General features: G+C 45.1%; 1 protein-coding gene across 1 annotated transcript in view; it reads left to right on the top strand.

The window, feature by feature from the left end:
- The window catches only part of LOC120908932 (neurotrypsin-like), an 82,896-nt gene that overhangs the window by 6,420 nt on the left and 48,966 nt on the right, over positions 1-27,510 (top strand). Inside the window, exons 2-6 of the mRNA XM_040320445.1 lie at positions 7,587-7,632; positions 12,148-12,390; positions 14,613-14,751; positions 16,801-16,973; positions 18,942-19,089. Of these exons, the coding sequence (XP_040176379.1) occupies positions 7,587-7,632; positions 12,148-12,390; positions 14,613-14,751; positions 16,801-16,973; positions 18,942-19,089 (749 nt within the window). The remainder of the gene's footprint in view (positions 1-7,586; positions 7,633-12,147; positions 12,391-14,612; positions 14,752-16,800; positions 16,974-18,941; positions 19,090-27,510) is intronic.

Here is a 27,510-nt window from a genome sequence, read left to right as displayed (position 1 = left end):
AAAAAAGAATTGAGGTGCAATATTATACAACAGGGGTCTCCAAGCGTTCTAAACAAAGAGCCAGTTTATTGTCTTTCAGTTGTTAGGGGGGCTGGACTGTGGCCAGCGGGAGTGGAAATTTATCTGGCATCGGTGAAAAAAATATTACCACATTTGGTATTATGAAGAGAAATAATGCCTATCATTGGTGTCAGTGGAAAGAATAGTGCCCCATGATTGGTATCGTTGGGAGGAATAGTGCTCCATTGTTGTTGTCAGTGGTAGAAATGGTGCCCCATTGTTGGTATTATTGGGAGAGATAGTGCCCCATTATTGGTGTCAGTGGGAGAAATGATGCCTCATTGATGTTAGTTGACAGAATAGTGTTTCGAATCAGTGGCCGGAATAGTGCCCCAAGGGCCGAATAAAGGCAAGTAAAGGGCCACAGTTTGGAACCCGTTATATAGCATACGCATATTTAAAGTGGAGGTTCACCCTATAAAAAATTTCTAACACTACATCCAGCCCAGTTCTGCAAATAAAATTACACTGACCTTTTTTTTTTTGTTTGCCGTAGATAGCGTTTAGCCTTAGAATTCACCGCGGCTTCCGGGTAGGGAATCCCGCGGGAGTGGGCGTTCCTATTGACATGCTAAACGACGGCGCATACAGCGCGTCACGACTTTCCGAAAGAAGCTCGGGTCGGCTCGGCTCTATTCGGCGCCTGCGCACCGGCGCTGAATAGAGCCGACCCGAGCTTCTTTCAGGGGAGTCGTGACGTCACTTACATTGGTTAAGTTGAATTTGTGTGCAGTTCATCTGTCATCCTACGGGATCAATAACAATGCAAGGTAACCATTTGTTTGAATAATTTATTGTGGTGCAGTAAGATATTGTGCTCCCGAACATTTATTGGGGTCCACAATCTTCATTAATACCAGTTGTGCCAAGGGAGGGTTCGAGCCAATTCTAGGGGTTGATAGCCAGAGCGTAGACCCAAAACTAACCAGCAGCTCCCCCGCGGGTAGTGCTACATGTGCTTTGGCACCTGTTTTAATGAGGCCTTAGAGGGATTGCATGTCAAAATTGCATACAGACGATCGGAAATTCCGACAAGAACTTTTCCCGTCTGAAAATTTGAGAACTAGCTCTCAAATTTTTGCTGTTGGAAATTCCAACAGAAAAAGTCAGATGGGGCCTACACAGGGTCAGAATTTCCAACCAAAAGCTCACATCAAACTTTTCTTGTCGGAAATTCCGATCGTGTGTATGCGGCATTAGGCTTTACTTATCTCATAGCTGACGGGAATGCAAGGCTAGTTCTTTAAGGCCCAGAACAGAAAATAAAATGATATTCCTGTGAAGAGGCTATCTGCACACAGGTTATCCCTAATGAAAACACTAGAAGTAAACCTGGTCCCAGTATACAATCAACAGAAACTGTACTTTATATCGGCATATGTTTTTCACTTTTTGTATTAAATGTTGTCATCTGTGCCAAAAACACTCCCAACAGAGTTGCAGAGCACAACATTGCAGGTCCACAGACAGGCCCGCATTCAGTTGTCAGCAGCATTTTATACGCCACAGCTTGTCTGACTGCAGCACGCTGTCCCCTTGAGCTGCATCCAAACTGTAACCCCAGATCTGCTGAACCGTTCAGCCTTTTTCCCCCTAATAGGCACATGTATATTGCATATCAGGCTACCAGTCATTTAGCATACTGTGCAACAACTTTCTGTGTGTTTTCAACCCTAGTGCCTGTAGTCCTGGACAGTTGGCTTTGACTGTTTTTCAAAAGCCTGCAACATATTTTCCTTAACCACTTCAGCCCTGGAGGATTTGGCTGCCCAATGACCGGGCCATTTTTTGCGATTTGGCACTGTGTCACTTTAACTGACAATTGCACGGCCATGTGATGTGGCTCCCAAACAAAATTGACGTCCTTTTTTCCCCACAAATAGAGCTTTCTTTTGGTGGTATTTGATCACCTCCGTGGTTTTTATTTTTTGCGCTATAAACAAAAAAACAGACAATTTTGGAAAAAATGCAATATTTTTTACTTTTTGCTATAATAAATATCCTCAAAAAAGAAATAATAAACTATTTTTTTTTTCTCAGTTTAGGCTGATATGTATTCTACATATTTCTGGTAAAAAAAAATCGCAATAAGCGTATATTGATTGGTTTGCGCAAAAGTTATAGCGTCTATAAAATAGATAGTTTAATTGCATTTTTATTATATATTTTTTTATTAGAATTGGCGGCGATCTGCGATTTTTATTGTGACTGCGACATTATGGCGGACACATCAGACACTTTTGACGATATTTTAAGACCATTGTCATTTATACAGCAATCAGTGCAATAAAAATGCACTGATTACTGTGTAAATGACACTGGCAGAGAAGGGGTTAACCACTAGAGGGCGAGAAGGGGTTTAAGTGTGTCCTAGAGAGTGATTCTAACTGTGCGGGGGCTGGGCTACCACTGATCACTGCCCCCGATGACAGGCAGCAGTAGATCACTGTCCTGTCACAAGGCAGAACAATGAAATGCCTTGTTTACACAGGCATCTCCCTGTTCTGCAGCTTGTGACACGATCGCAGGACACCAGCGGACATAGGTTCCGCAGGCACGGTCACAGAGCTCGTGGCAGGAGCGCGCGCACAGCGGCAATGTCAAAGCAACGTACCTGTACGTTGCTTTGCGCAGCCGTGTCATTCTGCCGACGTATATATACTGGCGGCAGTCAGCAAGTCGTTAAAGTAAATCTTTCTGTACAGAGATATGGAAGCTGCTATTGCTTGCATGCTTGAAAAATGCTAGTTGTCCAGCTGAAGTCCTGGCCTACTGACTTTGGTACATTAAGCCAGTGGGATTGAAGGCTAAAGGTAAATATACTGTTCACATTGAAAGGGAAGTTTCACTTTGCAAAGGTATGTTCTTCAGAACTTGGGTCATGAGGGAAAGCACTTCTGACTTCCATCATCCAATTAGTGCAAGCAAAATTGCTTTTTTTTCTCTTTGCATGTAATTGGGTAATTTCACCACATGCACTAAGTGTTATCGAAAATTAGCTTGCAAAGTCAACAGCCTATTTGAGTTTTTAGTAAATTAACCCCACTGACCCAGAACAAGCATGCCTAGAATGTCAAAGGGACGTTATATGTATATTAGTTCTTGGTCAAAGCATTGAAGCAAGACAGCCAGGCATTGGGCAACCAGCATTTGCAGAACAGGAAGTCAGCAATGATAGCCTTCATTCTCCCTTTAAAAAGCTTACTCTGCAAGGGTTAAATCTCATTTAGGTTTAGAGGTACAAGAAAAGCATTTTTCTTACCCGATTCTTTGCTTATGCAGACACCTCCACACTATAAGACAGGTCCTCACAGCCCCAGCAGTCAGAGGCCTTCTGACACCATCATGTCCAATGGAAAAGCCCATAGCCTGACATTGAATGTGAGGAGGATGCTGAGTAACAGTCCACTGCTGGCTTGTAGGGGAATTCCAACAACTGCGTAAGTGGAGAACTGGGTAAGTAAAACTGCTTATTTCCCTAGACCTAACCGAGCGCTTAACCCTTTCAGTGCAGGGGCAGCCCCACTGCAAGGGAGCATTTTTATTTACACTAACGTCGGACCTTAAACACATGGGCCCGGATTCACAAAGCACTTACGCCGACGTATAACAAGTTACGCCGATGTAAGTGCAAATGTGCGCAGTCGTATCTGTGCGCAAGACCCACAAACAGAGTTGCGCCTAAAACCAGGCTACACCCCGCCGACGTATCTTGCTGAGTGGGCGTACATTTAGGCTGAAAAAGCAGAAAAATACCGCGCTAAAATAACATGAGCTGCAACAACTAAGTGTTATACACACAAAAATAGTACAAAGAAAAGAGTGGAGTTGCGTTGTGAACAAATACCAAAACTAGGCTAACACAGTGAAATTTAAGGGACCATATGTGAATAGAGTGGCCCTTGCCACAAAGGCCACTAAAAATATTGTCCAAAATATGTGAAACAAAATCAATTGTGAAACAAAGTTCAATTATGAAGCAAAGATCAGATATAAGCCAAAAACACTTGAAGTTAGTTGAACCAAATCTTGTGTAGTAAATGATGAAGACAAGACTATTTTTAGTGGCCTTTGTGGCAAGGGCCATTCTATACACATATGGTCCCTTAAATTTCACTGTGTTAGCCTAGTTTTGTTATTTGTTCACAGCGCAACTCCACTCTTTTCTTTGTTTAGGCTGGGAGCATGGTGCCGCTCCCATTGATTAGCCGTTCAAACATGCAAATGAGGGAAATACGGCGATTCACGAACCTGCGTGCGCCCGACGCAGGCTACGAGAGGTGTGCGTAAGTTTTACGTCCGGCGTAAAGTTAAGCCCCATAAAGGAGGTGCAACCCAGCAGCAGACATGCAAAGGTCTGCACCAGGGAACACAAGCCGGCGTATTTTACGTTGGACGTGTGTCTGGCTGGGCGTAGGTTACGTTCATGGCGTACGCAGTGATCCGGCGTATCTTAGGCAGTTGTTCCGACGTGGTTGTGAGCATGGCGTATGCGCAGTTCATTAAACGTACTTGTCTGGCGCTCGGCCTATCATTTGCATGGGGTCACGCCTCATTTGCATGGGTTTGCATGGGTCAAGCCCACTTCCATCTACGCCGGCCTGCGCCTTCGAAACCTACGCCACGCCGACACAGCGTTGGGAGCAATAGCTTGCTGAATTCCATGCTTGCCTCTCTGAGCTGCGTCAGCGTTTGCGTTACGGCGGCGTAATGTGCGCCCAACTCTCTGTGAATCTGGGCCATGGGTTTTATATTGTTGCAATGTTGAGCCTTGGAGGGCAGAGAAAATCAGACAAATCTAATGTAGCCAGGTGCTAGACTACAGAAACATTATCCTCTTTACAGTCCGTTTTACTTTCACTTTCTATTGTTCTGCTGGATGTGTGTTGCACTATTCCCTCCAGTCAGCAGGGGGCGAGCTAAAGCAAGGAAAGCCTATGGACATCTATTCAGAATGCTGAGGATCATGAGAATTGAAGTCCGGGACAGCAGCCATGGAATGAGACTCATGGACCCTTTACACTACAATTCCCAGAATTACTATTGTAAATCCATTTCTATGCTTTCTTTTGTTATTATACATATTTTGTGACAATACATTAAGACTTGCCTTTACTAATTAGTTTAGTGCCTGTTTCTTTATATAGTATAACTATTGGGTATCTGGTATATATCAAAACTGGTACACACAGGATCTGGTGCAGCTGTGCATAGTAGCCAATCAGTTTCCAGGTTTTTTTTGCCAAAGCTAATGGCCGGGTTCACACTGATACGACACGACAGTCGTGCGACTGTGGATTTGACTTTGCCCTGCGACTTGAAGTCTGACATTTGATCCTGACAATACCAGGCACTTTGTGTCTGGTATGAATCTTTAGGGGAAACTCCACGCCAATAAAAAAACAAGAAAAAACAGAACAGGGTTCCTCCTCCAAGACCATACCAGACCCTTCGGTCTGGTATGGATTTTAAGGGGAACCCCCACACCCCCCAAATTCTATACCAGGCCCTTAATCCCAACACGCAGCTCAGCAGGTCAGCAAAGGGGGTGGGGAGGGATGAGCGAGCGCCCCCCCTCCTGAACCATACCAAGCCACATGCCCTCAACATGGGGTTGTGGGTGCTTTGAGGCTGGGGGGTCCTGCGCCCCCCACCCCAAAGCACCTTGTCCCCATGTTGATGAGGACAAGGGCCTCTTCCCGACAACCTTGGCCGGTGGTTGTCGGGGTCTGCGGGGTGGTTCATCAAAAAAGTTGCACCAAAATGGTGCAGGAACCTTTTTCAAAGTCGAACTGACTTGTGTCGGACCAGTTAAGATGGCTTTCATAGGGAACCATTGATTTGCACACGTCATGCGACATGAGCTCCCAATATCGGAGCATTTGTCGTACAAGTATGAGACTGGCCTAACTGAACAAGCCGAAGTTAGAAGCTATGCACAGCTGCACCAGATACTGTATGTTTGAGATTTAGTAAATCCCCCAGTGTGTCTTATAGTGCCTGTTTTGCATTGCCTTATGGTGGATGGATGGATATTACACAACTGATCAAACAGCAGTATTGTGATTTCAGCCCATACTACTTTACAGCAGGGCAGGCTGTTGTTTCAGGATCTTTAAGCTAAATATTGAATGCATTTTTATTTTGTAGCCACAGGTGACATTGATTTCATATGGTAATGTACTTTAGGGTTCCATTAGTTACTGCGGGCTGTGATTCTTAAAGGAAACCTCTACTGGAATACTTAGGCTGCTCTAATGATTGCCTTTTGAATATGTTTGCCTCCTGGCTGTCTCTGACTCCATTGCCTCCAGGGTCACTCATCTGGGACAAGCATGATAAAAAAAAGCCATAACTAACCTGAATACTACTTTTACATCAGTGGTTCAGAAGCTGTTCAACCCACTGATTTATCATGGCAGCTATCCACTAGCATTTCCAGGAGAAGAGTTCAGCTCAGCAAATGGCAACTTCCATTCTACCCCAGTCAAAGGTTCTTTTAAAGAAACTGCTAGAGAAAAAAGAAACACTGAAGGTATAATGTTCAGAAGACTAGAGGTAACTGCTCATACCTGCAGCAGCCTCTAAGGCCCCGTACACACGACCGAGGAACTCGACGTGCCAAACACATCGAGTTCCTCGCCGAGTTCAGTGTGGAAGCCGCCGAGGAACTCGGCGGGCCGACTTTTGCCATTGAACAACGAGGAAATAGAGAACATGTTCTCTATTTCCTCGCCGAGGTCCTCGTCGGCTTCCTCGGCCGAAAGTGTACACACGGCCGGGTTTCTCGGCAGAATTCAGCTCTGAACCGAGTTTCTGGCTGAATTCTGCCGAGAAACTCGGTCGTGTGTACGGGGCCTAAGATCTAGTATCAGAACTTCCCTTCTCCTAAATCTAAAGGAGATTGTACATTCGTATTGTAACATTCATTTAAAGTGGAACTATACTCACCTTCTCTCCACAGCTGCGTTCTCCTGGAGCTCCCCGCCAGCTGCCTTCATCTTTGACCGGATCAGCTTCTGGGTACCGATTGGCAGCCATTTTCATTGGCGCAGCCGTGATAATGTCACTCCTGTGCGTTCATTCATCCTGGCATTGCCGAAATTTGTACAATGAACTACTTGTGTACAGGGCATACAGGCAGGTAATTGAACCTTAGTGCAGTAGAGACAAAGGGGTTTATTTACTAAAGCCGGAGAGTGCAAAATCAGATTTACTTCTACATAGAAACCAATCGGCTTCCAGGTTTTATTGCCAAAGCTTAACTGAACAAGCTGAGGTTAAAAGTTAGAAAACAAACCCCATAGTACGGCATTTCTGCATTGAAATCCTGCCTGTTTGCCAAATGTTGACTTTTTACTTAAAGTTCCATGTTAATAAGACTTTGCAGATCATTGTCACCTGTGGTTTTCAGGACAGTCACTGACCCATGTAAACTAAATTGCTGCAGTTTCACAAAGTTAATATGTGTCCAGAAATAGTAACTTTCTTTTAATGGCTTTTATTTTCTGTTTGCAAATTCCCAGGATATCATAAATTCCCTGCAAGCACAGAAGCACCTGCTAAAAACAGGTAAGGACTTGACTGAACCCTGCGTCACTACTAGGCTACAATTTCACAACTCTCCTTATCTAACAAGATTGAAACAGCTGTGTTACACATAGCCCTACAAGCCCAACTCCAGTCAAAAATAAACACCCTTTAACCCAGTTGAGTATTCAATAAAAAATCATTCATGGTGTTCTTTGTTTAGATCTAGTAATCCTGAATATGCCCAACCTCCTCTAGTCCCTTAAACTGCAGTACTCAGGCTTGGAGAGGGAAAGACAGCAGTCTGGGCCAATTAGGCTTGATTACATTGTGTGGTACAGTCATTTTACCTTTGTTAACATTCATAAGGGTGGAGAAAGCAGAGATATGGCTTTATCAGTGTGCTGCGGCTACTCATTCTGAACTAACAGGCTGAAGTAGGCCCATGAACAGTCTGTGTTGCGTACCTACATTGGAGAAAGGTAATGTCACCAGGATACCTTTAGGGCTCATTCTCACATGTGGCAGCCCTTGCCACCCTTCTGATAATTTATCTGCAGTGGATCTCTTTTTAGAGGGTGGCTGATAGGCGATTTGTTACTTCCACACTACCTGTTTTAGCCCTAAAAAGGCCTAGCTACTAGTTGTAGTGCACTCATTAACTTTAATCGGTTGCTTTGACAGTGGTATTACTCACCTGCTATTCATTGGAGAAAGTTGAAACTGTCAGCTTGTGTGGTGAATAATCGCATCTGGAGAAAATGTCACAAAAACACAAGCTAACAATAGCATATAGTGGCAACTAATTGTCTGAGACAGCCTAGTATAATGCTTGGCTTGTGTTGTTGTCATATTTGTGTTTTTGTGAATGAAAGCACTTTTCTCCAGCTGCAATCATTCACCACAATAGCTGACAGTTACAAATTTCTCCAATAAATTGCAGGTTGTGGTGTAAACTTAGGAGAGGATATGAGGAGACACAGTACTGCACATTGGAGAGGGGACAGAACTCTGTGATGGCTGTAATTACCCCCATGGGAGTGCCCATAGTTTTAAGCCTCGTACACACGCTCGGTTTCGAGTAAATCGAGAGTGTGTACGAAGCTTTCAGGTTTCTCGTATGGAAATCTGGCCAGAATCTCGACGAGAAAAATAGAGATCCTGCTCTCTATTTTTTTGTCGAGATACTTGTCAGCCTGTTTCCTGACAAGAAACCCGAGAGTGTGTATACTTACCTGTCGCCGTGGAAACCCGCGCATGCTCAAAATTACTTTGACGCATGCGCGGTAGCTTCCACGGGATAGGTAGGGTAAAGCAAGATGACGGCGATGGCATCGAATGTGACGAGCGCATGCTTGTCGTACGCGATGACGTCACTGCGTTCTTGCCTTTCAAGAGAACCGTAGTTCTTTTGAAAGATCTGTGTGTACACTCGGGCGGCAAGAGATTCTTGCCAAGAATCTCGTCGGGAAAAACAATGTTTTTTTCCTGACAAGATTCTTGCCCGTGTGTACGAGGCCTTAGGCTTTGTGGGAGTGGCGCTACAGCCAGCGATGACTAAAATTTTATTTTAATTAACTTCTACTGCTCGATTTTAATGGGGACATTTTGTGATAGATCTGCTTTTAAGTGCTGGTTCACACTACAGCGACATGAAAGTCGGCACGACTTTGCGAGGCAACTTCAAGTCGCCTCCAGGACAGATAACTTTGCCAGTGGCCAATCAAACAATAATTAGCTCTGTGGGAGGGAGGGGTTTGCCTGAGAAAACTATTTTCTCTTCCTGAAAAGTTGCTTCAGTTAAGACACTGATCCGACTTTGTAGGCGACTTCCATTGAAATCAATGGGTACTAGTTGCCTAGAAGTCGCCTTGAAGTAGTACAGGAACCTTTTCTGAAGTCGTAGTGACTTCAGTAGTGTGTATAAGGAGGGCTCTCATTCACATTAATGTAATTTCTCATGTCGCGCGACTTGGGGCGACACAAGTTGGATCCCAAGTCACGGTAGTGTGAACGGACAATAAGTAGAAGGAACTGCCTGGAATATTTATGAGGGCCTCGGCCAATCCACAGTAAAGGGCTGGCAGAAGGCAAGGCTTACCTCATAAATAGCGTGCAATGTGTATGGAATAATACAGCGCTGGTCTCTAAAATGCAATCCTAATGATATGATAACAAAATAATAAGTGGTGTGTAGCTGCTGCAGCAAAAATATGTCAGATAAACATATAAAAGATATAAAAAGTGTAAAAGCTGCGCTGCTAGTATAATATATGTGTCTATATCAGTATCAACATATCTAAATGGCAACCACTAAATACCATATATATGCACATATAGACACAATCAATATTAAAGTGCTCAACGTGCAATTAGTACAAAAATGAAGACAAGTGCACAGAAGAGGAGCGGCGTGCTGACGTCATCACTGTATACCCGCGACTATCCGGAAGGACGAGCGGAACTTTCAAGCCGGCCGGCTTAAAACATTTAATACACGCTACTTTTACCACTTTGGAAATTGTGGAGGAATCCAGCAGCGGAGCAGTGGATACTAATCTGATATAGAGATACATGCGATTTTGATCTGTTTGTCTGGTAAGCAGATTATTTACCTGAGGTGGAGGTGCTTTCATTCAGCTATTTGACACCATTGTCTTGGACTTTTTTCAACACAAATACGGGTGCTTCTGTGAAGAATTTAGAATATCTGTAGAAGTCACAGCTGATTGCGGCTATATGGACTACTATTTCTTCTGTGCACTTGTCTTCATTTTTGTACTAATTGCACGTTGAGCACTTTAATATTGATTGTGTCTATATGTGCATATATATGGTATTTAGTGGTTGCCATTTAGATATGTTGATACTGATATAGACACATATATTATACTAGCAGCGCAGCTTTCACACTTTTTACCTCATAAATGGGCCAGCAGGGGCAGTCAGGTGAAAGATGGAAATTTAGCTATGCATACTAGCTCATTATGCCCAGCGCTCCAGTGAGCACGTAGGGGGAAGAGCAGACATCAATGACTGACAGTCACCAGCTCTCTGCTCAGAGAGTCCTGAGAACAGAGTGATTGTCTATGTTTGATCGCTCGGTTCTCAGCCTTGTAGCTGGCGGGAGCCAGATGCCGCATCGAAACCGATGCTGCATCCACCTAGGTAAGTATGATTCTAAAATAAAAAACATTCCCATACTTCTTTTGAGGTTAAAAATCATATGAAAAAAATGGGTATTGGTACCATTACTTGGGCATTCTGATGACTTGTCCATGGCACACTTAATTGCCTAAACCCTTTTCTCTGCCACACTGTTCTGCAGAGCATTTCATACCTACGTATTCACACAGCACAGAAGCTATACAGAGTCCACAACACAACCCTAAAGCCCCATACACACGACTGGTTTTCCTGCCAGGAAAACTGCCAAGAGAGCTTTTGGCCTGGGAAAACCAGACGTGTATATGCTTCCTCACAGTTTTACAGGCAGGAAAACAGACAGGAATCCGGGCAGGAAAATAGACAACCTGCTCTCTATTTTCCCGTTGGGATTCCCGGCTTTTTTTACGCCAGATTTACTACTGCTTTCCTATGGAAAACACTGCGAGGCAGTGCCAATGGAGCATACACACGGCCGGGATTCCCGGCCAAAGCTTTTATGGCAGTTTTCCGGGCGGGAAACCCGGCCGTGTGTAGGGGGAAAAAGCTACCGAGCAGGTTCTTGGCTTTCCCCTCGGTTTTCCCGGCGGAAAAAAAATGAGCGTGTGTACAAGGCTTAAGAGGATGTCTTTCTCCTTCTTTACAGGGCTTCACATGTGCCTTACTATATATATGACTGCTCCAAAGTTCTCTCTCTCTCTTCAGACCTTTAGGCTGGATTCACACTTGTGCAGTGCGAATTCCAGCTCTGTTATCTCTGCAAAAAGATAAGAGAGCTATTCAGCAGATCATCTCCGTTTTAGCTGCGAATTTGGAGACCTCGGAGAGGGGAGGGGGGAAGTGTATTGAGGAGAATGAGAGAAATCCTGATGAGAAACGAACAAATCTGCGAATCAGATGCGTGCCCATAGAAAATAATGGACCTGAATTCGCACCTGAGCCGCACCACAATGCCTAGAAAACACACACGTTTTTACGGCAATGCGCAGTGCGAATGAATCGCACATATGTGAACCAGCCTCATTGAAATTAATGTATTTAGAAATGTTCTGCGAATTGGATGCAGTTTAAGCCGCAACCAATTCGCATAGGTGTGAACCCGGCCTTAAATCTCTCTCCATTCTCAACACCCTATGTCCAAGCCTTGACTCCTTTTCCAAAGGAAATTGCAAAACACATCTTCAGCGTAACCCTCCCAGACACAACTACTGCATGTCTCTAGCTAAAGGGGACCAATGACCCCATAATCATTTAATTACTTAATTTCTCAATTAATAACTGTTTTTGCCATTTGACATTATTATTACTCTCTGAGATTTAGAAATGAACTAAATGAATCCCCTGTAATGTCTTTACAGATTGGTAAAAAAAACAAATTCTTGCTGTTTGCAGGTTACAACCTCTGCTCTGATGGTGTAGCTTCACTGGGACACTACAATGGCACAATTTCTGTGACAGAGTCTGGTGCAGACTGTCTGAACTGGTCTGAGTTTCCTGATTACATGCAGCAGTACCCTAGCCGAGGATTGGGGGACCATAACTACTGCAGGAACCCTGAAGGAGGAAGGACACCATGGTGTTTTTATCGGCAACCCTCCGGGATTATAAGCTGGGCACATTGTGACTGCAGCCATGGTACTGGATATCTGAAATATATGCATTCTAGGATAGCCAATGAGAAGTTTCTATATAGAGAGTGTGCAAGGCTAAAATTGATATTTGCACATTTTTTTTGGGACATATTGTATGCTTGATCCGACAGGCGTACGTCTTAGTACGCCGTCGGATCTTAGGTGCATTTTTTCCGCCGGCCACTAGGTGGTGTTTCCGTCGAATTCCGCGTCGAGTATGCAAATTAGCTAGTTATGGCGATCCACGAATGTACGTCCGGCCGGCGCATTTTTTTACGTCGTTTGCGTTCGGCTTTTTCCAGCGTATAGTTACCCCTGCTATTATGAGGCGTACTCAATGTTAAGTATGGCCGTCGTTCCCGCGTCAAATTTTGCAGTTTTTACATTGTTTGCGTAAGTCGTTCGCGAATTGGAATTTGCGTAGAATGACGTCACCGTCATAAACATTGGCTTGTTCCGGTTTAATTTCGAGCATGCGCACTGGGATACCCCCACGGTCGGCGCATGCGCCGTTAAAAAAAAAACTTTGTTTACGTCGGGTCACGACGTATTTACATAAAACACGCCCCCATCACAGCCATTCGAATTCCGCGCCCTTACGCCGCCAAAGATACACTACGCCGCTGTAACTTACGGCGCAAATTCTTTGAGGATTCGAAAAAATAAAATAAGTTACGGCGGCGGAGAGAATTGCCGATCTACGTGGATCTGCCCCATACATTTTTTATGCAATCAGGTAGATCCTTGCACTACATAGTTGAAGGTAAATCTAAAGGATCCACCTATCCTCTTCTATGAGTGCTTCGATACATATTCCTTTTACCAGATTGCAGCTGAGGATCCTTTTTATTTTTTTTATATATATATATATATATGCAGGCCTCAAAATTTCAAGTCCTGAGCCACTAGCCAGGCCTCAAGAGTTACTCGCCACCAGTTGCCCCACCTAATTCATACACTGCCCTGCGCCTAATTGCACCCGTAAACACGCCCTCGTAGATTATCTCATGGAATGACAATGTTTTATGCAGAATCAAGTTACAAAATTCAATATTACCAACAACAACTTTAACAAAATGGGCACTGGGGGCAGACCAGAGGGACAGGGCACTGGGGCAGACCAGAGGGACAGGGCACTAGAACTGGGTCTCTTCCCCATTCTCTTGCTGTCTCCTCTGCAACTCCCATCCATCCTCTCTCTCTCTCCCATTCATCTCATCATCAGGAGCCTGTGTGTGTGGCTCCACGCTTGCATGTCCCCACTTCCCGCTTTTATTCAGGCTGGCAGAGAGGAGCTGCAGCACAGCGGGAGGGAGTACAATCCAGTGCTGAGATCCACACAACTGCACAGCCATTGACACCATAGCACAGCGCACACTGACAGCGCACAGTACACATTGAGACCAGTCTGTTCACAGTGCTCAGGCTAAACTGTTGGACACTTACATAGAGCACAAGGAGAAGAAAACTGCACAAACTAGAAGGCTGCTGCTCTCATGTCAGGGCAACTTTCAGTGAGCGCTGCACCGGAGTGGTAATTTTTGCAATCCTCCACCTCACTCATTACTTTCTGCTCTCCAGCTACATTGGTCGGGGCCCGGGGGAGGGGGGCAGGCTCAGAGAGGTCATACTGTTAGGTCCCATGGCTTAATGAGAATTGAGGGGAGAGCACCTGTGTACTGCTCTGCCTGTGCGCAGCTCAACAGATTACTTTTCCCGAGCATGCACCTTTCCTCTTCGGCCGCCAATCTCATCGGGACTCTAAGTGTAGGCACAGATTGGAGGGAGATTGGCCATGCAGCCCTGTCATCACTCGCCCCCAGCTTAAATCCACTCGCCAAATGCTAGTAGGCGAGTGGAAATTTTGAGGGCTGCTTTTAATGTGAAAATAAAAATGTAATTTTATGGCACGTGTTTGTTTTTGATCTTTGTTGTGGCACATTAAAATCCCCTTTTTCTCATTATACCCCTTTAGGGGGTACATAGGAAGTTTCTAAATTTCTATGTAAATCTAAGGGAAATTTGAATAAGAAAATTGTATAATGTATGGCCAGCTTAAAAGAAAAATGGATTTTATTACAATTTGACTGCTTTATTGTAATGACCCTGACACAAGTGTGATATCTGAGTCTACTAAGCCTAAACAGACATAAAACTTTATCTGACAAAATGTATGTTCTGCTTGAAATATGTTTAGATTACAAACTAATAAATTATTCCTACTAGGTGCCGTTCGCCTGTTGGGGGACCATCCTAATAACAGTGGCGGAGTACAGCTGTATTTACATGGGGTTTGGGGATCGGTATGTGCAGACCATTGGACCGATTGGGATGCAAGTGTGGTGTGCAGACAGCTTGGAATCAGGTTAGTCTGAGCTATTTCTGACACAAGATACAGTGGTGTAACATCCAAGATTAATGTCATAAATCATTATCAATACATTAGAGGCTCTGTGATCTGTTAAATACTTAACATATACTGCTATTAATCTGATATTCCAAACTTTACATTCCCCTTCCACCGACACTCTCACCGCCCCAGTGTGAAAGTCGCCTTAATTGGAAAGTTCAATTGGGCTTGTGACACGTTGGGGTTATTAGCTCAATAGTATTGCCAAAACAGCGAGTTTATTATACATCAGATATAGTTTTCCTGACTTTCCTGCCCACTTTTATAAAAAAAAAAAAACACAAATGTTCACATGGATATATCTTCCCACACAGGGGGTTCTCACCATCAATACCAATCAACAAAACATTTAGCCTCCTGGCTCTCTTGTGGCAGCTTTACTGCCCCAAGTACCTCTTTTTAAAATCTTCCTAACCGTCAAACATGTCCCAGTGTTTATGCACAGATGCTGCACCTCACCCGCCAATCTTTCGTTGGAGGCAAAACGGCAGTCTGAACAAGGCAGATTGTCGTTTTGCCAGTAGGGAAGGCATGGATCCTTTGTTCCTACAAAGCAGGTACACAGATCCATGTCTTCCCCTAGTAAAAGCAGGTCCCACACTGTACAAAAACACAGGCTAGGCACACAGTTAACCCTTTGTTCGCCGATGTTAACCTCTTCCCAGCCAGTGTCATATGTACAGTGACAGTGCATATTTTTATCACTGATCACTGTATTAGTGTCACTGGTCCCCAAAAAAGTGTCAGTGTCCGATTTGTCCGCCGCAATATCGCAGTCCCACTATAAGTCACTGATCACCACCATTACCAGTAAAAAAAAATCCACAAATATATCCTATAGTTTGTAGACGCTATAACAAATTAATCAATAAACGCTTATTGAGATTTTTTTTTTTACCAGAAATATGTATTAGAATACATATTGGCCTAAATTTATGAAGAAATTCGTTGTTTTTTTTAAAACTTAATTGAAAAGTTTTATAGCAGAAAGTAAAAATGTTTTATTTTTTTCCAATTTTTCATTTTTTTTTGTTAATGGCGTAAAAAAACGCAGATCAAATACCACCAAAATAAAGGGACATCAATTTTATTTGGGTACAGTGTCGCAATTGTCAGTTAAGGTAGCGCAGTGTCAAATCGCAATTGTCAGTGTCGCATCGCAAAATATGGCCTGGTCATGAACAGAGGTAAACCTTTCAGAGCTGAAGTGGTTAAAGGAAACTTGTCACAAACCCACGACATTAACATTTTCCATATAATAAAAATGCAGAAGCAAAGGCTGACTTCCATTAGTAGGTAGAAGTACATCTTGGCTTTATATAAATATGGAGCTGGGCCATCCTAACTATTGGTCCTTTAATATGATGTGTAGCCTTGTAGACTAATAGGCTAGTCTTGGGTTGCATCCAAGGATGGCATAAAACTCAAGTTTTGCAGCAAACATTATGATTTTGATATGATATGATTACATATAACTTCCGCTGCCTCTGAAATAACTGATCATTTTGATATGTGGTTTTCACTGAGGGTAACCTCTGCTTACGTATTTTTAGCACAAATTCAGCTTGAGGCCGGGTTCACACCTATGCGAATTCAATGCGCGTTTCCCCGCATTCAATTCGCATAGCAGGAGAATGTGACTGGCTCTCTATGGAGCCGCTTCACATATCTCCACAGCGGGTCCGGTGCGGTGTGCCGGAAAAATGTGTGCCTTTTTTGGTGCATTTCAGGTATGATTTGAGCTCAAAATTTGGCTGAAATCGGACCTGAACCAGCACGCACCGGCCCCCTGCTGTGAGCCGCATGCGGCGGCGGTGGTGTGAACCCGTCCTTAATAACCCAGGTTTAGGACAGCTTTATTTTAATCTCAAAATAGTCTGATTCAGGCTAGATGATCTTAAATTAGTTATGTATGTTCTTGGTAAATGAACTGCTAGGTGTTGTATTTATGTATTTTCTATCCATTGTGTTAAATGTACATATTTACTTTTATTTTGTCATCAGTGAAATTGGCCTAGGCAGAAAGATCTCAGACTATGGATTGTGGAATACCCCTATACATCTAAAGTCTGCTAATTGTCGAGGGGATGAAAATGCCTTACTACACTGTAGCTACAGCCAGGGCAAGGACTGCAGACACAGGATGGTAGCCGCAGTTACATGCTCTCCTCCTCAAGGTAATTCTTTAATGCTAGTTTATAATCAATAGACATGTGCACGCTGAAATATTTTGTTTCGGAATTTTGTTTTCGTCCGAAAAATTCATTAACCACTTAAGCCCCGGACCAATATGCTGCTAAATGCCCAAAGGCATTTTTACAATTCGGCACTGCGTCGCTTTAACAGACAATTGCACGCTCGTGCGACGTGGCTCCCAAACAAAATTGGCGTCCTTTTTTTCCCACAAATAGAGCTTTCTTTTGGTGGTATTTGATCACCTCTGCGGTTTTTATTTTTTGCGCTATAAACAAAAATAGAGCGACAATTTTGAAAAAAATGCTATATTTTTTACTTTTTGCTGTAATAAATATCCCCCAAAAACATATATAAAACATTTTTTTTCCTCAGTTTAGGCCGATACGTATTCTTCTACCTATTTTTGGTAAAAAAAATCGCAATAAGCGTTTATCGATTGGTTTGCGCAAAATTTATAGCGTTTACAAAATAGGGGATAGTTTTATTGCATTTTTATTAATTATTTTTTTTTTATTACTATTGGCAGCGATCAGCGATTTTTTTCGTGACTGCGACATTATGGCGGACACATCGGACAATTTTGACACATTTTTGGGACCATTGTCATTTTCACAGCAAAAAATGCATTTAAATTGCATTGTTTATTGTGAAAATGACAGTTGCAGTTTGGGAATTAACCACAGGGGGCGCTGTAGGAGTTAGGGTTCACCTAGTGTGTGTTTACAACTGTAGGGGGGTGTGGCTGTAGGACTGACGTCATCGATCGAGTCTCCCTATAAAAGGGATGATTCGATCGATGCAGCCGCCACAGTGAAGCACGGGGAAGCCGTGTTTACATACGGCTCTCCTCGTTCTTCAGCTCCGGGGAGCGATCGCGACGGAGCGGCTATAAACGAATAGCCGCGCCGTCGTCCCGGATCGCTCCCCGCGGGAATCCGACCGCCGCATGTAGCGGGGGGGGTCCCGATCGGACCCCCCACCCGCTAGAAGGCAAGGACGTACCTGTACGCCCATTTGCCTGTACGTGCCATTCTGTGGACGTACATATACATGCGGCGGTCGGGAAGTGGTTAATTTAGTTACTCCCAAAATTTGTTTTTTTTACATTTTTTTTCGTTAAAAAATGCATTTGTCCGAAAATCCGAATTAATTAAGGTAGAATCTGTCATTAAAGGCTTATGGTGTCTGTCGAATGTTCTAAGAAGATTCGACGGAGCAGCTAAACTGTACGGTGCCGCAATCGTACATTTCCGGTCGAATGTTCCGCCTACAAGCTATAGAAGAATTCTAATGTTTTATGACACTAATAATAATTATATTTATAAATTATTATTACAAGTCAACCAACATTCAAATTCTTCTATAGCCTATGGGCCGAGCATTTGACCGGAAATGTACGATTGCGGCGTTGTACAGTTTAGCTGCTTGTCGAATCTTTTTAGAACTTTCGACAGACACCATAAGCTTTCAATGACAGATTCGATGTTTGTATATTTTTCACTGCTTCGTCAAATCTTCGTTGTTCATGTCGATTGGTCTACCCCAACACTATCTCTATAATGTTGAATCTTTTCTCTCTATGTAGAATAATCTTGGACTAATAGAGTTAAGGTTAGGCACATTCGACCACAGATCGCTATTGTCCGTGTCATGTCAAATCTAACTATATCGAACTGTAGCAACGAAAACGAAAATAAAGTATTTTTTTATGTCTGATCTTTCGGATTCTGCACATTCGTTTTCGTTTGTTAAAACGATAACGAAAATACCAGAAATTCGGACAAAAAATGCATTCGGACAAAAAACGAATGCACATAACGAATGTCTACTAATCAAAGTCAACCTGCTGGTATTCATATGACTATGTAAAAGCATTTGACCAAAACAGCATTCTAGTCTCAGAAACCTTCCCACTCATAAACTTTTATTTTTCCTTCTCTGAAGAGCAGGTTTAAAGCCGCCCCTCCGATTGGTGGGAGGAAAGGACCACTTTGAGGGGCGCGTTGAAGTGTTTTTTGGCAGCCGATGGGGAACAATCTGTGATGACCGGTGGGATGAAAAAGATGCTGAAGTTATCTGCCGGCAGCTGGGATTTAGGTAAGTCCCACCATGTTCTGGTAGACATAGGACCACTCTATTTATAGGATCAGTAAACCTACAAAATAAAGTTACTTTAATTTAAAAAAGAAACTATTAATAGTTTCACATACTGTATCAATATAAAAGTTTAATTATGTTTTACAGGGACTTTTGTTCTGTGTTAGCTGACATGTGAAGAAAAAGTTTGCTTTCAAGACTGCGGAGTATATTGTTTTTTTACATGAATCGATGAGCAGTGGTGGCATCAGGAGGGTGCTTGGGTCTGCTGACCATACAATACTTATATAATCAGCTTTAGATCTTTAGATTTACCAAAACTAATATGGGCACATGCCTAAGCTTAACCAATCCATTTATATTCAGGCATCTGAACTGTGACTGCTCTTACAAAGTCATATGACTGGATTTGGCTGCTCTTAAAGGGACAAATATCATCAACTATACCTAAGAAAACACGAGCTACAATAAACTTTGGGGGCCAGATTCAGGTACATTTGCGGCGGTCTAACGTATCCCATTTACGTTGCACCGCTGCAAGTTTTAAGCGCAAGTGCTTGATTCACAAAGCACTTGCCTGTAAACTTGCGGCGGCGTATCGTAAATGCGTCCGGCGCAAGCCTGCCTAATTCAAATGGGGCGTGTATCATTTAAATTAGGCGCGTTCCCGCGCCGAACGTACTGCGCATGGTCCGTTTTGAAATTTCCCGCTGTGCTTTGCGTGAAATGACGTCGCACCGACGTAATCTTTTGAACGGCGACGTGCATTACGTCCTTTCCTATTCACGGACGACTTACGCAAAAAAAAAAATATTTAAAATTCGACACGGGAACGACGGCCATACTTTAACATGGGCAGTCTAAATATAAGCCTTGAAATAGCAGCCGTAACTATACGCCGGGAAAAGCCGACTAGCGACGACGTAAGAGAATGTGACGAACGCGCGTACCTTCGTGGATCGCCATAAACAGCTAATTAGCATAACCGACGCGGAAAAATGACGCAAACTCTACCCAGCGGGCGCCGAAGTATTACACCTACGATCCGAAGGCGTACGAAGCCGTACGCCTGTCGGATCAAAGCCTAAAGCCGTCGTATCTTGGTTTGAGGATTCAAACTAAAGATACGACGCGGCAAATTTGAAAATACGCCGGAGTATCAGTAGATACGCCGGCGTATTTCTACTGTGAATCTGGCCCTGGAATTTGAGATTTAGAATGCTATCTGTCATGGACCTTGAGATATTAAAGTGTTTCTACTTGACATATGTTACACAGGAGAGGGACATTCAATGCAAGGCTTTTGAAATGCTAAGTGGAACCAGCTTGCGAAATACCTTTTATTGTGTTCTGCAGGTTAAGAGCGGGTGTCGGAGTCAGGCCGTCTAGCTGGAACCAGGTTATTGTGTACATTGATTACCCCCTGGGGCTTCTGTCTCAATACACAAGTCTTTCTATCCAAGCTATTGGACCAATCCCTGTTGACAATTTCAAGTCCTCATTTGCATGGTCAAGGGGGACCTGAGTGAAGACTGGATATACTTTACAATTGACCAATAGGAAAGCGGTTGTTGGGAGTGGGATGTTCCAAAATTCTGTATAAAAGTGTGCTGTGTACTTGAAATAAAGAGTCCTGTTGGAACTTACATACAGCCTGCCTGGTGTTTGTTCTTAATGGGTCCGAATGGCACATAGCTGTAATTCGGATCCCGGAACCTTGGATGACTGGACCATCAGACGTTGCAATCTGCAAGCTGACTCACTGGTAGCAGAGGAGTGTCGGGAGAGCAGGACCTGGGCGAGGAAGGATCTCGTCACATTGGTTGGCAGCGGTGGGATTTGCTCTCCAGTTACTGGGACAACTCCAAACCACCACCATGAATGACCAGCTATGCAGCCTGGAGGAGAACCATGCTAAAAGACTTGCTTGAGAGCCGTGGAGGGACCGGTGGGAAGAACAAGGCCACCCTGATCATTGCGCTAGCCGAGATGGATCAGAGGGATGGTGATGCAGGACCCCGGTCAGTTGAAGACTTGTTCCAGCAGCGAGTTCAACAGCGGTTGGCATTATATGGTGCGAACCCATCAGAGACCGCCATACAGAATACCATTAGAGACCTCCAGTGGCAGGATGAGAGAGAACGAGAGCGACAACAGAGAGAACGAGAGCGGCAACAGGAGCTGAGAATTGCAGAAATACGGCGATCGGTGACAACGCCTAAAGAAGCAGCACCAAATGAAAGGAGAGGAGAGGTACAGATATCAGTAACCATGGAAGAGGAATTCAGAAGGAGGTTGCGAGAGAAGCAGATACAGCGCAGAGGACCAGTATCAGAGGAGGTCCTGCTTGGATGGTCTGATTCGATCCGCTGCGAACTCTGGAAAGAAGCGCTAGCCCGCGAGCAGCGACACCAGGGAAAAGCTCTCCCCTCCATCCATGTAAGGTACTGGTCACAGTATGAAGTACGGATGCTGTTATTGGGGGAACAACCAAAGCAGGAGTGGACAGCAGAGTTAAGCAGGCTGATCCGGGAAGAGATGCGGTTGGACGAGAGCTACAGAGCCCTCCGGTGGTATGTAGTCCAAGAGTGCCCGTGGTCAGCGGATGACAGCCCCACGGAAGGCTTTGACTATGATGGCCTGGGATTGTTGTATTGGAGGATGTCCAGGGATCCCAACTTTGGGAGCGATCGGGAGTGGCGTTGGGAGGAAATAATGGAGCACAGAGAGCGAAGACTGAATGTCCCGGAAGTGCACTGGTTACAGGAAGATTTGGAATTCCTGGCCGCTCAGGAATGGGAACTGGAAATCGCCTACAAACAGCTGCTAGACTCCGCTCAGCAGCAGGGTGAGGTTCCCTTTACCTGGGACTATGAGGAAATATCAGCTGACAGTGATGAAATCCTGGCTGATGAATCAGCAGTGGAAAATCGGGAGCTTGCCATTCCCAAAGCTGAAGTGCTGACCGCAGGGCCGAGCTCTGCTAACCTCTGCTCAGTACCCATAGCATCTTCTGGGTTCCATGGACAGGAGATGGTGAACCTCTATCCCCAGACACCAGTTGTAGAGACAGGGGATTTGATAGACTTTTCTGCTGAGGAAGAACAACCTGGGGAGCCTCCAACAGAAGAGCTGGTATCAGGGCCAAACTTCACTGTGCTCTGCCCAGCACCAAGGACAGTATTTGTGGAGTTACAAGGAACTTCCCCAGCTGAAGCGCTGGTCACCGGACAGAGGGATCAAGACCTCTGCCCCACCCCTGTGGCAGTTCCGGAGGCTCAGGGTGAGAAGATGGCGATCACTCCCCAGCCACAGATTACAGAGTGTATGGACTGTTCAGAGGATGTTATGGATTATGCACCCCCAGCAGAAGTGCTGGCAACAGGGCAGAATGCTAGCCATCTCTGCCCAGCACTGGGACCAACTGTGGAGTTCCAGGGAGCCGGGGCGGTTGGCCCCCCTCCCCAGCAACAAGCTGAGGTGGTAAAGCTCGTACTCCCAGCTGAATCACTGGCAGCAGGACAGGATGCTACTGGCGGCTGCACCCCACTACAGCTTGAGCGGATATCGGTGGATGGGACTGTGGTCTCCACTCACAGCAACCCAGCGGAAGAGCTGGCAACAGAGCAGAGTGCCCCAGGCCTCTGCTCTCAACTAACAGGAGAGGGGGTTCCTGTGGTAGTGGATGGGACTCCGATCTCCACGGACACAACCCCAGAACATGGTGCGGCACTGAGACAGGAGGATGTCGGCTTTGCTTTGCAAGCACCGGGGGATTTTTACCTAGCATCAGTGGATGGGACTGCAGTCTCCACTGGTATACCCCAGGAATGGTGGCCAGTTGGCCCAGATTCCCAATGGCATGATGAACTGAGCCCAGCCACCCTGTCTTCTCTCCAGCGGCTGAAAGGACTCCAGGGAGAAGGGCCAGTCCAGGCCTCTCCCCAGCGGCAGGCGTGTTCTCTGAGAGAGGCAGAGATTGGCTGGGTGAGTAATGCTCTCTTTGGGACAAGGTATCTGGGGTACTGGGTGGGTACCGAAATTGGGGTCTCTCCCAGTGTTAGTCTCCTGCCAAAGGGGGAGATGTGTGACAGACCTAGCCGGGACAGGGGCTTTTGGAGAGGACTGAATGTGAGCCTCTTGCCGTCCGATTATGGGCCAGGACCTCAAAACAGGAAGGCAGATGGGTCATCCCAGCACAGTCCTGGAACTTTAAGACTACTTTTCCAACATCCTCGAGTTGACCCGTTTGGGTCCCACTGCGGCTGTTGGACTGGTTCCCAGGGGAAGTAATGTCATGGACCTTGAGATATTAAAGTGTTTCTACTTGACATATGTTACACAGGAGAGGGACATTCAATGCAAGGCTTTTGAAATGCTAAGTGGAACCAGCTTGCGAAATACCTTTTATTGTGTTCTGCAGGTTAAGAGCGGGTGTCGGAGTCAGGCCGTCTAGCTGGAACCAGGTTATTGTGTACATTGATTACCCCCTGGGGCTTCTGTCTCAATACACAAGTCTTTCTATCCAAGCTATTGGACCAATCCCTGTTGACAATTTCAAGTCCTCATTTGCATGGTCAAGGGGGACCTGAGTGAAGACTGGATATACTTTACAATTGACCAATAGGAAAGCGGTTGTTGGGAGTGGGATGTTCCAAAATTCTGTATAAAAGTGTGCTGTGTACTTGAAATAAAGAGTCCTGTTGGAACTTACATACAGCCTGCCTGGTGTTTGTTCTTAATGGGTCCGAATGGCACATAGCTGTAATTCGGATCCCGGAACCTTGGATGACTGGACCATCAGACGTTGCAATCTGCAAGCTGACTCACTGGTAGCAGAGGAGTGTCGGGAGAGCAGGACCTGGGCGAGGAAGGATCTCGTCACACTATCTATGTAATTCAGCTTTGTTGCCATATTTTCGGTTTCCTGCATCTCTAACCTTCCCTCCTAAAATGTATTCTGAGATAAAATTACAAAGTGACTGGCAACCAACTTATTAACCCCACCATACATCAAAGATCCAGCCCTGCAAGTGGATGCATTGCACCATCCATATTTTTTTTTACTGACACTTGTCACAAGGAATACATGGAGTCTTCCTCTTCCTACAACCATAAATGGAGATGATCTCCGTGTCACCCTTGAGGAAGGAGTGACCGAATTTGGGCTACACAAAGTTATTCTCTCTAGGTCAGTGGTTCTCAACCCTCTAGTGCTGTGACCCCTTGATAAAATTTCCCAAGTTGTGGGGACCTCTAACAGTAAAATTATTTTCATAGCGTGGGTTAAAAGCACCCAAGGCAAGACAAGTAATTTGCACCCCTAACCCGCAGACATTTAGCGCTCCCTGAGTGACTTCCAATTGTACAGTATTAAAACCCCTTATGGTACATTTTAGGATGTACCCCTCTTTCTCTTTATTCTCCTTTCTTTCCCTTTCATCTCTCTTCCTTTTTTTTCCCCCCATCTTTCCATCTAACTTTTCTTTCTCTCAATTTTTTTCCCTTTTCTCCCTTTTTTTTGTTCCTCCCCCTCTTATCTCCCTTCCTGGGAGAGCAGTGCAGGCTTCAGGAACAGCCCAGGATTTGGTGACCCCTGGCAAATCATCATTTGACCCCTGAGGGGGTCCCGACCCCCCAAGGTTGAGAACCACTGCTCTAGTTTTTACTGCCCTGGATATTAACTTTAAAGTGCTATTTTAATAATTTTTAGTACCAACCACGGTAAACAAGTTTGTTCCCAACTATCCATCCTTTTGTTTCCAATAATGTACATATCTAGCAGTGGCGGCTGGTGCTCAAAATTTTTGGGGGGGCGCAAAGGAAAAAAAAAATTGCAGTCTCACTGTGCCCAAACGCAGCCACTGTTACATGCCATCAATTCGCACCACTGTGCCATCAATTCGCACCACTGTGCCATGCCATTAAACGCAGTCACTGTGCCATCAAATGCAGTCACTGTGCCATCAATTCACACCACTGTGCCATCAATTCGCACCACTGTGCCATGCCATTAAACGCAGTCACTGTGCCATCCATTGTCACCACTGTGCCATGCCATTAAACGCAGCCACTGTGCCATACATTGTCACCACTGTGCCATGCCATTAAACGCAGCCACTGTGCCATCCATTGTCACCACTGTGCCATCCATTGTCACCACTGTGCCATGCCATTAAACGCAGCCACTGTGCCATACATTGTCACCACTGTGCCATGCCATTAAACGCAGTCACTGTGCCATCCATTGTCACCACTGTGCCATGCCATTAAACGCAGCCACTGTGCCATACATTGTCACCACTGTGCCATGCCATTAAACACAGCCACTGTGCCATCCATTGTCACCACTGTGCCATACATTGTCACCACTGTGCCATGCCATTAAACGCAGCCACTGTGCCATACATTGTCACCACTGTGCCATGCCATTAAACGCAGCCCCTGTGCCATACATTGTCACCACTGTGCCATGCCATTAAACGCAGCCACTGTGCCATCCATTGTCACCACTGTGCCATCCATTGTCACCACTGTGCCATGCCATTAAACGCAGCCACTGTGCCATCCATTGTCACCACTGTGCCATGCCATTAAACGCAGCCACTGTGCCCTTTAATGGTCGCCGCTGTGCCAATTGTCCCCACTGTGCCCTGTAAATTGCGTTCTGCCTCCCCTCCCCCCCGCCCGGCACTTACCTTTACTGGAGTCAGGCATCCACGTCCCACGATGTCTTCTCCCGCCCTCGATGACTGACAGGCGTCTCAGCCAATCAGGTTACAGGTAGCCAGAACCAGCCAACGTGATTGGCTGAGACGCCTGTCATCTTATTCAAGGGGCGTACAGTCTGTGCGCTCCGAGAATAAGCTTCCGGGACCCGAGGGCTGTATTGGGAAAGCCTATCAGAGCCGTTGGCTTTGATAGACATTTCCCTACAGCCAACCAGCTGGCGTTATTCAGATGGCCGGACATTGAGCGCCGACCATCTGAATAACAGCGGCAGCGGCGAAAATAACATAGATTCGTGCAATGCATGAATCTATGTTATTTCACTCAGTGGCGGTGAGAGCCAGAGGGGGCGGCGCTCCAGCGCCCTCTATGGACGAACCGCCACTGATATCTAGGGTCCCATGTACACATTTGATGGACCTGTCAGATTGTTTGCATTTTTATGGCCACATTTTTGAATTAAATGTCATATCTCATGGGCACCATTGGTTCTCTAGATTCCTTTCTTGTTCTCGTGAATAAATGTCCTGCAAAAATTACTAATGTGCAATTTAGGCTCCAATAGCAAACATTCATAGCAGCCAAATGCTATAGACCAGGGGTGTCCAACCTGCGGCCCATGGGCTGCGTGCGGATTAGGACGGCAATGAATGTGGCCCAACACAAATTCATAAACTTGCTTACAAATGTTGATTTTTTGGGGGGGTGGAATTTTTTGTAAAAAATGTGTTTACACTTAGCAAACACATGCCACCGAAGAAAAATCTGACAGTATCTCTGGAATTTTTTAAGTTTTATCTTCCCAAAGAAAAACATCCCACTCTTCACAATCACACCTTATTCATGTCATTTGTTTTCGGCAGCACTCATATTTGTAAGCAACTATTTTCAAGGATGAAGCACACGAAAGGCACAATTAGAACCAACATATCTGATGAGTGATATATGAATAAGGAGCAGTGCTAGCAGCTGAATAATGGAATATATAAATGTGAAACTAGACCTAAGTGCCCATAAATAATGCACAAAGTGCAAAACAGCAATAAAGTGCAAAAATAGACAACACACAATAAATGTGCTAAACACTTAAAGGGGAGTTCCAGGCTTTTTTTATGTTTATTAAAAGGCAGCAGCTACAAAAAGTGTAGCTGCTGGCTTCTAATAAACAGACACTTACCTGCTCCACGGTTCCAGCGACGCGCCGGCCGGGGCTCCGCTCCCCCCCCCTCTCCGGCCGGCGTCTTCATTCCAAGTGTGGGCACCCGGCCGTGACAGCTTTCGGCTTCACGGCCGGGCACCCACTGCGCCGTCCGATTGGACAGGCGATCGCCTACAGGGAGGGGTTGCAGTAAGCCGATTAAGATATTCACCTTACCAGCCCCTCGGTGGAAGAAGGAAGTGGGACAGAAAGTCCCACTCCTCCTGAACCCCCCACTCCCCCCCAACAAAATGACATGCCAAATGCGAGGAGTGGATTAAACGGAAGTTCTATTTTTGGGTGGAACTCCGCTTTAATGGAGCTGAATAGTTGTAAATCTTCAATGAGTCCAAAGTTCCCATGAAAGGATATATCAATCCCCCTTCAGAGACCCCACTCACCAGAAATGACAGATCCTCAGCTTCTCAGTCTGGGATCATGTAGGCATAAAACAATCTTAATGTCAAAGTTCCTCAGATGAGTTTCTCAACATA

This window comes from Rana temporaria, chromosome 8 (genome assembly GCF_905171775.1).
Source record: "Rana temporaria chromosome 8, aRanTem1.1, whole genome shotgun sequence".
In the NCBI taxonomy this organism is placed as follows: Eukaryota; Metazoa; Chordata; class Amphibia; order Anura; family Ranidae; genus Rana; species Rana temporaria.
Note: the sequence above shows the minus strand (reverse complement) of the source record. Positions and strands in the feature narration are given on the sequence as shown.